At 39.1% G+C, this 12,860-nt stretch overlaps 1 protein-coding gene across 3 annotated transcripts in view; it reads left to right on the plus strand.

Annotated features, from left to right (window-relative positions):
- The window catches only part of LOC576873 (G protein pathway suppressor 2), a 33,890-nt gene extending 28,035 nt beyond the window's left edge, over nucleotides 1–5,855 (plus strand). For all 3 annotated transcript variants that reach the window (XM_030987218.1, XM_030987219.1, XM_030987220.1), the window contains one exon: nucleotides 4,133–5,855. In XM_030987218.1, coding sequence (XP_030843078.1) covers nucleotides 4,133–4,222 — 90 coding nt within the window. In that variant the 3' untranslated portion in view covers nucleotides 4,223–5,855. The remainder of the gene's footprint in view (nucleotides 1–4,132) is intronic.
- Nucleotides 5,856–12,860: the final 7,005 nt, after the last annotated feature.

Raw genomic sequence — 12,860 nt, forward strand, 5'->3', positions numbered from 1 at the left:
ATGGATAGATGAATGAATTTATTAAAATATGAATTGCTCTATAAATAAATATTAAAGATACTGGTACATGAATTTGTGAATAATGAATCAATGATTAAATGATTGAATCAGTAAATGAATATATGGATGGATACATGGATGAATCGATATTAGAAAGAGAGAAAGAGAGAGAGAGAGAGAGAGAGAGAGGAGGGAGAGAGAGAGAGGAGGGGGAGAGAGAGAGAGAGAGAGAAAGAGAGAAGGAAGAGAGAGAAGAGGGAGGGAGAGAGATAGAGAGAGAGGAGAAGGGAGAGAGAGGGAGAGAGAAGAAGGGAGAGAGAGAGGAGAGAGAGAGAGAGAGAGAGAAGGGGTAGGGAGAGAGAGAGAGAGAGAGGAGAAGGGAGAGAGAGGGAGAGAGAGAAGAAGAGAGAGAGGGAGAGAGAGAGAGAGAGAGAGAGAGAGAAGGGGTAGGGAGAGAGAGAAAGAAAAGATCTTCAGGGAATGAAAAGGGAGAAAGTAGCAGATACATGTAGGCTAAAAGATGTATCAAGAGAAAGACAAAAACTGACAGAGAAATGACAGAACGTGACAAGAAAAAGAGAGGATCATGTAAGAACTAGCAGGACCCGCGGGATTCTAGAGGGGGGCGGGGGTGTAAATAGATATATAGAGACTCTCTAAATTAAAACCACCTAGAACTTTATTTGCCACTTATAAAAAAAAAAAACGATCCAACTCTACAGGTAGTTATTCTTTAAGCCTCTTTTACACTGGAACTGCATGGAGTTGCGTAGTGTGGCGTAGGTTATGCGTAGGCTTGCGTACAGGTTTGCTTATGGTTGCTTACTGTGTGGAAAGCTTTTACTGCTTTGTCGATCTGGCGTAGGGTAGCGTACTGTTGCGTAGGCATGGCGTACAGTAGCGTAGTGTTGCGTAAAAAGGCGTACTTTCTGCGTCAAGTTTCTACGCCGAAAGTATGCGAAATAAATAGAAATGTTGAATTGTTTGCGTCCATCTTGCGTACCCCTTTGCGTCCCTCAGCATAATTATAGTAACGTAGGCCAGCGTAGCTGGTGCGCAACACTACGCAACTCTATGTATGGACCCCACGCCAATTAGTGACCTGCCCGGTTCACAAATGAAGTATTAAAAATATGCTCATCTGACCCTAATTAAATGCCTAAAACCCCTGAGCTTTCGGGGGTTTATGGCCCCTTGAAACCCGTGGGCCCCACGCCTATATACACTGAACTTGCTGCAATCTAACTGATCCCCCCCCCCCCCCACTTTGAAAATCGTTTCTTGGAGCCTGCATGTAACATGTAAGACTGGTGCATGGTAATGCAGATTTTTTTCTGCACCCCCCCCCCCCCCCCCCCCCCTCATTACGCAACTGACTGTTTCGCAATGCATGAAGTCACATACTTCTGTCTGGTTGATATTGATCTATTTTATGTAAATGTACAATTCATAACCTTATTTAATGCTTTCTTGTAATTTACTGTAGGTATAAGACAATATTAGTCTCCGATGGCTGAGTAGACCGTAGAGTTGAATAGTTTTATAGCTGTATAGGGGTACAAAATTATGGCACTTCTGCTTGCACGCTGTTGTGTTGACGGGTTCTTCAATGGATGGATAGACGTAATAATAACTATGTGTATAGTTGTATAGTTGTACGAACATTGGCCTGCTTGGCCCCCCATACTCTTCGACTATAGCTCACTCAGTCAAAGTCCCGGCCCGGCCCCCCATACTCTTCGACTATAGCTCACTCAGTCAAAGTCCCGGCCCGGCCCGGCCGCCACACTGTATGGTACGTGTGTTGATTGAAGGCAGCTTGCGACTGAACTGTCAGTCCAATGATTTTCTTGTGAAAACTTTCCTTTTAGAAATGATAATTAAAATTTAGTAAACATGGCCATAATAATCACAAAATAAGCTTTGATTTCATACCTCCATTCACAAAAACTATATAAAAATCGCGGCAATAATGATGGAAATAGGTCTCTTAGTTTGGACGTGGACAGGAAGCCCCGTGTATCTCTCTGGCTTGTGCAGCTACTACAAAGGATATCCTTTAGAAAGATACTTTACTCGGGTGTAAGCCCGACTCGTTGCATCCTAAATTTGCTATGCCTTATTAGGCGAGTTAATGGTCATCTGTCGTGTGTCTCTTTCACACGGATGTAATGTTGAATATGCAAGAGGTATCTCTGTCGTCACGCATATCATGCATTATGCATATCGCGTCTGTTTTTCGCCCTGGACGTCGACACGGAGGAGGACCTCGGGTGGAGTATAGCCAATTCCACAGAGTAGACTCTCCCGCGGACGATGGCACCGGGCACCGGTACCCCGAGGGGAGGGTTCAGGAGGAGATAGCTGCACCAACTTCGGTCGGCGATCTCATTAAAAAACAATAGAATACAAAGGCTCGCGGAGACGTCATGCCCCCCTGCGGAGTCTTAGCGTATTACTTATAGTGATGAGAGAAAAAAGGAAGCAAGAGAGAAGCCTTGTACAAGGTACATGTATGTAGTAGAGAGAATAATACGTAATTATAATGAAATAAACCCCCCCCCCCCCTCCAAAAAAAAGTCTCTCATTACCTCCATCATTTCTGCCTCACTTCAACCTCCAATCAAACCATTTAATCGTCATTGTACCTTCCTAATGAGCCCAACACATATTCATTCAGTAATTGGTTATAATTTACACAGGGGTCAAGGGCTCTACCATTCACCCCCTCAATTGGTAATAATTACCAATGGCTCTCAGGTTTGTTTCCATTGCCAGAACTAGACATTTAATTCAGCTTTAAAAAGGAAAACTTAATAGTTTGCATGACCCTCTATAAACCTTTTGTTTGGCTTCATACCAGGCTCTTATTCCCTGTTACTTGGTCTTGGTCAGGCAGATGAGGAAAAAAAGTATTAACAAACGTTAGGTACCACTCTAGATTGAATTTGACTATATGCAGAATAATGCTGCGATCTTCAACTGTGAATCAGTTGTGATTCATTTGGATCAATGGCAACTGCCAAGTCTTTCGTACTGAGTTGCGATGAATATTAACATTATGCAAATGCAGTAAGACATGTTAAGTCTCATGGCCCAAAACATTCTTATAACCCACGACAGTACAACAACTGTATTTGTTTTGGTATTTCCCTCGGTATGTCTTTCCCAGCCTTACATACTTTGTTTGATTTCAGTGCGTATGTGACAGTCTAATCACATACCGTATTTATGCATAAGTTGCTATGAAAATGGGAACTGACCCATCCAGCTTTACCAGGCCAACTGAGGAAAGAAAAAGGAGAAATGAATTAGCTATTAGTGGATGTGAAATAATTGGCAAGAACTTGTGGGTTTTTCACTGAAAAGGAAACAAAATGTCATTGTTCCTGGCAGGAGGGCTAAATAGTGTACTGGCATAGCACCCAATCCACTCCTATGCTTATCATCACCCAAATCATAACTGCTTCCCCCCAAAGAATACAGGGTAGTCAAAAGCAGGGACACTTATAATATACCCTTGGGTTTATTTGAACAGAAATGTGTATATGAGAGTAGTGGAAAACATCCTGAAAACGTTTAGCAAGTTTGATACTTTTTTGTTCTTTTGAGATTGTATCGTGTCAGTTTCTAGACATTTCAATTTCCATAAAATATTTGAAAGAGGTAATATCAAAACAGTATGGCCGAAATAGGAAACAATGACAAAGGAATGTATTTAGTAGTAGTAGTATGAAACAGAAAATGATGTGTATTTATGTGAATTTGTGAAATAAGAGGTCAGTAAATTGATAGTAAAGCATTTATAAGAGATAGAATGAGTTTTGTTGAGAATCAGTTATTGCACTAAGAAATTATTTTCTTGAATATACTCACTTATGAATGTGCTATGTTTTGTTTTTGTTTTTTCTTTCTTAAAGCCCCTACACATCCAATATAAAATATTATATTATTATACCCTTAAACCAGCCATTTTCTGTGTATGCAGTTTGTAGAAGATATGATTTGGCAGTTCAATATTTGTAATCATTTTACCATTTTGATATTAATATGAAAAGGAAGTGGAGATACATGTTTATCTATTTTTGAACTATTGTGTGAACTAATGTTGGTCTATTCTGTCACTTTGCAGTCAAACTACCCACCAGGACAAGGAGGAGGAGGAAGATCAGGCTACGGATCAGCTCAGGGGCAACACCAAGGAACTACAAGATACTACTAAGGACCCTAGTCATACCCCAGGACTGTCATACCCACCCACATCCAGAATGAGCAGAAGGTTACCACTAAAACTTTCCAATGGTTACGTTATGGGCAACACCAAGGAACTGCAAGATACTACTAAGGACCCTAGTCATTCCCACCCACATCCAGAATGAGCAGAAGGTTACCACTAAAACTTACATTATGGGCAACACCAAGGGCCTGGAAGAAGCTAGATTAGACCGACCCACAAGACTTTACAGTGGTTACCCCAACAGTAGTATTGAGGGTTTAAAGGATACTATAAAGTGGCAGAGTATACCCCATCATCTACATCAACAGATAAATGTAAAGAGCCCTCCAAGATTATGTGAAGATTGGTGGAAGAGCCAGGACCAAAGAGCTTGGAAGGACTATGTGAATAAGACTAGGCAGTTTGAACCTCCAATCATATTCTAGTACCCCTTTTGCAAGTCTTGAAAGATCCTGATAGATCCTGATAGCTTACAATGTTCTGATTATAAAGGTGGTTTCAGAATCTTTACGAGATGCTTTAAGGAAATGTTCTGCTACTAGAACACCGTCCTTTCTTAAAGGACGCTTCAAGACATGTACATTATGCACTCTTGTATCCCTACCATACACATTAGAGACAGCTAGATGAGTTAAGGTATAGGCTATTCTGGAGCCCTTGGGAAGCATATTTTATTACTTGCTATATTATAAGGTCATGGTGTAATCTCATTCCACCTGTGAATAGTAAGGCTCTGACCAGTCATGTCATCAGGTTCCAAAATGTAACACACCAAGATTTCATTTTGACAACTTCCAGCATGAAAAATCATACCCAGGTTATGCTCCTTGTGTATAAGTGAGAAACTTCCCAGTGAAAAATGGCAACCTTTTAATGAATAAATTTTGTGAGTGGTGCCCTTGCATTTAGTTGCAAGAAAGTCATTTATATTTGTATCATTACAAGAGCTTCATGTTTTCTCTTTGTGAGGATTGGTTATATAATACCAAAACATTTCATCTGGCATGAAAGCACTGGGAGTAATTTCAAATCTAAACATATGGGTGACAGCACTAGAGATATCCTTTGCTTAGGGTTTATGGAAAATATGAAATTAGGTGTTATGAATTTCTTGTTAACACCCTATTTTGATTTAACTCTTATGCAAATATGCTAGGTGTATGAATCTTATTATAGACAGTTTACATGGGTGTCATTGTGAAAACAGTATGTGTATCCTCAGTGTCTTGTAATATAAGTTGTGCAGAAATGTGAACTTAGGGAACATATAAAAAGCCAATCATAATTTCTCATGCATGTTGTTGACCTCAAAATTACACAATCATTAGGTATGTACATGTACCTTCATATTATAAAAATCATTTTGACAAATTGGGCCATATCCGGTTAAATATGTGTAATCATTCTTGTCCTTTTTTTCCCCATCTCTTTTAAATTAGATGCTTGATTTGGATTATTCTAAAGTTCTGAATGTATAGCTCAATCTATTCTTGAAGTTTCTAAGAACTTGATTATCCGTCTGAATTATATTATAATGTGGTTCATGTTGTCTCTATCTCTTATTATAATCATGATATTGTTATTGTTGTTGAATATTAAATGTCAAATGAATCAGAAATTAATATGGTGCACCATAATTACTACCGGTAATTGTTTTTTAGTAAAGAAACTTGCGTACATGTACATGTGTCTCATGTCTATTAATTAAGAGATAATGTGAGGAAATTTGTTTGCAAGATTTGTAATTAACCACAAAGCATTAGTCTATTTCCCAGGGGCACTGTGTTGTGTATGAAGGAATTTAGGGTTATTTGTAAGATAAGGGGACTGTTTTAGGAGTTTGGAAGAAAAATCTTCATGATTTTTCTGATGATACTTGGGAACATTATCGGTACTCCAATATTTTGAGGGGTGTGGTAAAGTGATTGAAGATGAAGTTGAGTTCTGGTCATGCGATTGCATTGTGAAAGAAACGGTGTGGAACCGACCAGAAAAGGTTGATCATCTAGCATATAAGAATTTGTGTGTATTGCAAGGTTCTGGAATCATCAAAATGATAAGAAATGTGGCCAAGTCTTGGTAAAGTTGCAAACACTTGCAAAGAAAGTTGTTTATGGGACTACACGAACACGTGGTGTAAAAAGCCAGCCCCCGATTTTTACGATGTTACATGCATATTTAGAATATGAAGGCATTTGAAGAGCCATGCTTTTCAGGGAACATGTCTTAACTGATGTTCTTCCACACTTGCATAATAAGAATGAGTAATGCTCACAAATTATTTTTCACCTCTTCCCAGAACTCAACCTTCTCTTTAAAATCAATTAAGATTGAAATTTCAAAGGAAACTGATGTACCATCTGTTGAAAATTAATAGACTTAATACCAGGTATGTGAAGAAGTGTTTGATGTTTTACTTTGTTTATTGACCCCATTTTGTTGGTTAAGTACCTACCATGAAGATTGTAGGTATGTTGGGATTAGATGTACGTGTGAACTCATTCTATGCCATGCTTCATCAGTGTGTATTATACATCCAGCTCTGTTCATACTATTTTGTATGATTCAAGAACATGACCTTATCATGTACATTATATATGCTGATTTGCTGTTGTGTTATATTCTTGTTAGGCTCTGTTTACATTCTATGTTATGGGTGTAAGGAAATACATTGGCACTTGTGACTGCCTTTTTTATACATGGGCCCTGTCTTACAAAGAGTTGATATTAATCGCAATATCAATCGCAACTATGTACATAAGAGATAGGAGACTGCAAACTTGTGATTGATTAGAGGACTTGTGATTGACTCTTTGTAAGACAGGGCCCAGGAGTTTTGACTTTTGTCTGTTGGGAGCAAGAAAGATATTAAGCCTGTAAAACTATTTGACTCTCCTGACAGAAATGTATGTGAGGTCGGTTTCGTAATTCTCAAAATCTGTGATAGGTCACTACATTGTACATGTAGTATAACCAATACCATAATAAATGAAAAATAGAACAAAATTTAATTTGTATTTGATATGAATTTGGAGGGATAGGAGACACAGTTTAGTGGACAAATAGCAATCTATATTGCATGCAGAGAGGGAGAAAATGATTACCTGTAGTAACGTAGTAGTATCTTAGCTTGCATAATCTGTAATGCTTTATGTGGTTACCTGGTTGTAGTTTTATATCAAATACATTGAGTGTATCTAGCTATTATAGGGAAAAAGCAATCTAATGTATACATGTTTTAATGCACCATTAAGCAAACAAATTGTGTTTTTAAACTAAGATTTGAGCTGAATGGAATTCATCATTAACCATGAATATTGTGTAAATTTGTGAAATAAATCTGTATCTGTAATCACTTTCATGAATTGTACAGCTTTTGTTATTTTTATGCTGTAGATCCAGTGTAACTTCATTTTCTTTCCTTCTGTGAGTTCTTTCTTTTTTTTTGGTTCTTTTTTTCTTCTTCTTTGTTTCTTATTATTTTTGTTCTTTTTTTCTTCTCACCTGAGCCAAAGGCCAGTTTCAGTAATTTGACATTTTCTTCTTCTTCTTGAAAACCCAAGGCTGGATTCTAACCAAAATTTGTAAGAATCACCTGCAGTAAAGGGAGATCTAATGCTGTTCGAATGGGGTATACGCCCAACAAGGGGGTCTCGGGGCAGCATTCGCCAAAGTGCCCCTTTTTCTTTAAAATTCATGTATAGATTTTGACTTAACTTGGTAGGAAGCATTCCTCAGGCAGGGGGATATGAACAAATTGTTCTGAAGCGCTACTGAATCCTTCAGATGGAGGGGGTTTGGGAGTAGCAACCCCCATCCCCCCCCCAAAAAAAAAGCCCTCTGGTTTACAATTTCAACTTCTCAAAAAATGCAAGGCCAGATCTTAACTGAACTTGGTAGAGATCATGCATCCTCATAGGCAATGGTGATCCAAAGTTGTTCAAATGGGGTACGAGTTCCTCGGCAATAATTTGACATTTTCTTCTTCTTGAGAACCAGTGGCTGGATTCTAATCAAAATGTGTAGGAATCACCTGCAAGAAAGGGAGATCTTATGTTGTTCAATTAGGGAACATATCCACAGCACAACGGGCAGGCCTTGGGGCACCATCTGTCAAAGTGACCCTAGGGCAGAATTAAAAAAAATGTTTTACTTTTCTTTAATTTTCTTGTCCATAAGAAGATAAGCATTCCTGAGGAAGGGTGGTATGAAATTGTTCTGAAGGGCTACTAACTCCTTCAGGGGGAGGGGTCCCCCCCCCCCCCCCCCTCGTTCTACTGCTGCTTCTTCTTTTTCTTTCTGTTCATTCATTTATTTTATTTCTAATGAATGTACTTAATTATAGACTTTCTTTAGTTTAGATCTGGCATCATTTGTGTGTGCTGACTCATCGTTTAGAGGCTTTGCACAAGGGATTAATCACTTGTATGGTCTGCAGTAGGATAATGTCTCTTCATTCATTTTGATTACATAACAAAAACATGATTGTTGAGAGTGAGAGAGAGTAAGAGAGAGCATAGGGAGAGAAATTGAGAGACAGATAATAGGGGGAGAGAGAGGGGGGGGGGGGGGAGAGGGAAAGAGAGAGAGAGAGAGAGAGAGAGAGAGAGATAAATAAAAGAGGACTGACCAGATTAAACTTATAAAAAGCAGAAACACAAAGTTGCAAACCATCCAGAGACTCCTAATAAATTGCATTACTGACTAATTAATTATGTCATTACAAATCTTTATTCTCAGTTTTCTGATGTATAACTGATTTTCTTATAAAATTGAAGATATGGCGTATATATTCAATACTGAATTAACGACATTAAACTATTACCAACAACAACAACAACAATAGATCCATTATTTAAAAGATTGCGAATCCTAAATGTGTATAATTTACATGAGTTATCAATTTCTACTTTCATGTTTGATCTAGTCAATGGCAATTTGCCTCATATTTTGATAGAGTATTGTGACATTATAGAACATAGCTATTCCACAAGACAAAAAGAAGATGGACAATTACGTCTTCCAAAATTAAGAACGACACAAGGTCAATTTTCATTGTCTTTTGTGGGCAGTGAATTTTGGAATAGATTACCTGATGATGTCAGACTGACAAGGTCTAGAAATAGGTTTCGGAATTCTGTTACAAGTCATTTGTTGAATAAGTCATGAATGAAATATCAAGTGTGCACAATTCATAATTCATATTTTACATTATTAGTTTGTATATTGTAAGACATTATTGAGTACTGATTCTTGTTTTGTCTAAGTATCGATTGTAACAGTAAATTCATTATTTTTTGTTTTGTTACGTTCTCTAAACTGATTTGTAACAAAATACTTTGTTTAGCTGTTTAAGGGGTTAGGCTCGACTAGCACATGTGCTATTATCTGGCCCCTTTTACCAACCAATAGTTTCTCTTTCTGTATATGTAATTATTGTATAAAATGTATGGAATGTATTGCTGTTGGTAAATAAATCAAATCAAATAGAAGAGGGAAGGTGCAGGCACGGATCCAAGATTTTCCAATAGGGGGGGGGGGGGGGCTGGAAATTTGAAAATTGCGCAGACCTTTTTTTTTTAACTCAACATATCAATACTTACAAGGTCATATTAGAAGCACCATACCGGTTTCCATCGGGGGGGGGGGGCTATAGCCTCTTGCCCGAAAAAAATAATTTTCTGGTTTTACAATTCAGCTAGTGAGCGAAGCGATAGGGTAAACATTTGAGCATAATATGTATATTGTGAAAGTGTTATTTATCACGAAAATAAAGGAGAAAAAATACCAAAAATTCATATTCAGCCTCCCCTCTCCTCCCCCATTACGCGCGAAGCGCAGAAGCTTTGACGTTTCATAAAATTTTTAGAGAAAGAAGACGATTCGTTGTACCATTCTCGACTCTAAATCCTTGTCTGAAGTCAGTTCCCCTCCCCCTCCCGCGGGAAGCGCGTAAGCTTTGACGTTTCATTAAATTATTAGAGAAAGAAGACGATTCGTTGTACCATTCTCGACTCTTATTCCTTGTCTGAATTCAGTTCCCCTCCCCCTCCCGCGCGAAGCGCGGAAGCTTTGACGTTTCATTAAATTATTAGAGAAAGAAGATGATTCGTTGTTCCATTCTAGACTCTAAATCCTTGTTTGAATTTAGTTTTCTCCCTCCCGCCCGAAGCGCGGAAGCTTTGAACTTTCATTACATTATTAGCGGAAGAAGATAATTCGTTGTTCCATTCTCAACTCTAAATCCTTGTTTAGATTTAGTTTTTTCCCCTCCCGCGCGAAGCCCGGAAGCTTTGACCTTTCATTATATTATTAGAGAAAGAAGACGATTTGTTGTACCATTCTCGACTCTTAATCCTTGTCTGGACTCAGTTTATCCCCTCCCGCGCAAAGCGTGGAAGCTTTGACGTTTCATTAAATTGTTAGAGAAAGAAGACGATTTGTTGTACCATTCTCGACACTTAATCCTTGTCTGGATTCAGTTTACCCCCGCCCGCGCGAAGCGCGGAAGCTTTGACGTTTCATTAAATTATTAGAGCAAGAAGACGATTCGTTGTACCGTTTTCGACTCTTAATAATTGTCTGAATTGAGTTCCCTCCCCCCCTTCCCGGCCGAAGCGCGTAAGCTTTGACGCTTCATTAAATTATTAGAGAAAGAAGACGATTCGTTGTACCATTCTCGTCTCTTAATCCTTGTTTGAATCCAGTTTCCCCCCTCCGCGCGAAGCGCGGAAGCTTTGACGTTTCATTAAATTATTAGAGAAAGAAGATTATTCGTTTTTCCATTCTAGGCTCTAAATCCTTGTTTGAATTCAGTTTTCTCCCTCCCGCGCGAAGCGCGGAAGCTTTGATCTTTCATTACATTATTAGAAAAAGAAGATAATTCGTTGTTCCATTCTAAACTCTTAATCCTTGTTTAGATTTAGTTTTTCCCCTCCCGCGCGAAGCCCGGAAGCTTTGACCTTTCATTATATTATTAAAGAAAGAAGACGATTTGTTGTACCATTCTCGACTCTTAATCCTTGTCTGGATTCAGTTTACCCCTTCCCGCGCGAAGCGCGGAAGCTTTGACCTTTCATTAAATTATTAGAGAAAGAAGATGATTTGTTGTACCGTTCTCGACTCTTAATACTTGTCTGAATTGAGTCCCCTTCACCCCCTCTCCTCTCCCGCGCGAAGCACTTAAGCTTTGACCCTTCATTAAATTATTAGAGAAAGAAGACGATTTGTTGTACCATTCTAGGCTCTAAATCCTTGTTTGAATTCAGTTTTATCCCTCCCGCGCGAAGCGCCGAAGCTTTGACGTTTCATTACATTATTAGAGGAAGAAGATAATTTGTTGTACCATTCGCGACTCTCAATCCTTGTGTGAATTCAGTTCCGGCCCTCCCTTGCGAAGCGCGGAAGCTTTGACATTTCATTAGATTATTAGAGAAAGAAGACGATTCGTTGTACCGTTCTCGACTTGTCAGAATTTCAAAAATATTTCCTTGTCTGCTCCTTTTTCGTCCTAAGTCCTCTTACTGCCCCTACCGCCCCTGGCTACGCGCCTGCTTTAAAAGGAAAATGAAACAATCATGATTGTGATAGCACACAAGTAGGTTAGGAGAAATGAAAGATCTATTACACCAACCATGGCTAAATCCATGGTTTTACCAACATGAGTTCAAATACAAGCCCAAGCGAGTTGGTATGAGCTGAATCCAAATAGCTTCTATTTCAAAGACATCCAAAATATTGTGCCCTTTTCAAATTTCTCACTAAAAAGTGGTGACCTTTGTAGCGCAGGGGCTGTTTTTAACGTTTAACTTTGAATCCGCGGCTCGAGATTTTATGCGGACGGCCCGGCCCTCTCTATACGTTTGCCAAGCCTACTGGAATGACCCCAAATCTCCCGATTACAGTTTTTCCCTTATTCTTCGTTACTGTCACTTAGCGCTATTTCCTTGTCTTTCCCCCTTTCTCACCCGACTTTTGTCTCCTCACCCCCCCCCCCCTCCCCCCACCCACTCAGTGTAATCTATGATACGCGCATTTATGTTCCCTTTGAAAGCACCCCTCTATCTCCGCTGTTTAAAGTCAGTACGGGCCGGACTTTGTTGCGTGAAAAGTAACCCTTTTCAGAGATTTTGGGAACACAAATTTCGGGGGGGGGGGAGGGCTTTCTTCGTTTTCTTTTCTCGTTTTCTATCTCTCTCTTCTCTTTTCTTTTCTCTTCTCCTTTTTTTCTTCTCTTCTCCTTTCTTTTTTTATCTTCTTTTCGGCTTCCTCTTTTCCCCCCTTTTTTTTGCGCCGCCAATAGGGGGGGGGGCTGTTTCGCCCCCCCCCCCCCGCCCTGGATCCGCCACTGAAGGTGTACATTTGTTGTTTCAGTTCACTTCCATCATTTTGTCTACATAATCATATCACAAACTGATTATTAATATATATACATATATATATATATATATATATATTCTAATGATCCAATAAAAATTCATCCATCTAAATGAAGAAAAAGATAACGACGGTGGCAATTCTATTACTGAAATCCCAAAAGATTCGGCCACAAATACCAGCATGTACTTTGCGACTTGCGAGAGAGACCTTTGTTCATTTGCACTTTGGAACTCTCTTCGCAAAA

Source organism: Strongylocentrotus purpuratus, unplaced genomic scaffold (genome assembly GCF_000002235.5).
Source record: "Strongylocentrotus purpuratus isolate Spur 01 unplaced genomic scaffold, Spur_5.0 spur5_scaffold_16, whole genome shotgun sequence".
Classification (NCBI taxonomy): Eukaryota; Metazoa; Echinodermata; class Echinoidea; order Camarodonta; family Strongylocentrotidae; genus Strongylocentrotus; species Strongylocentrotus purpuratus.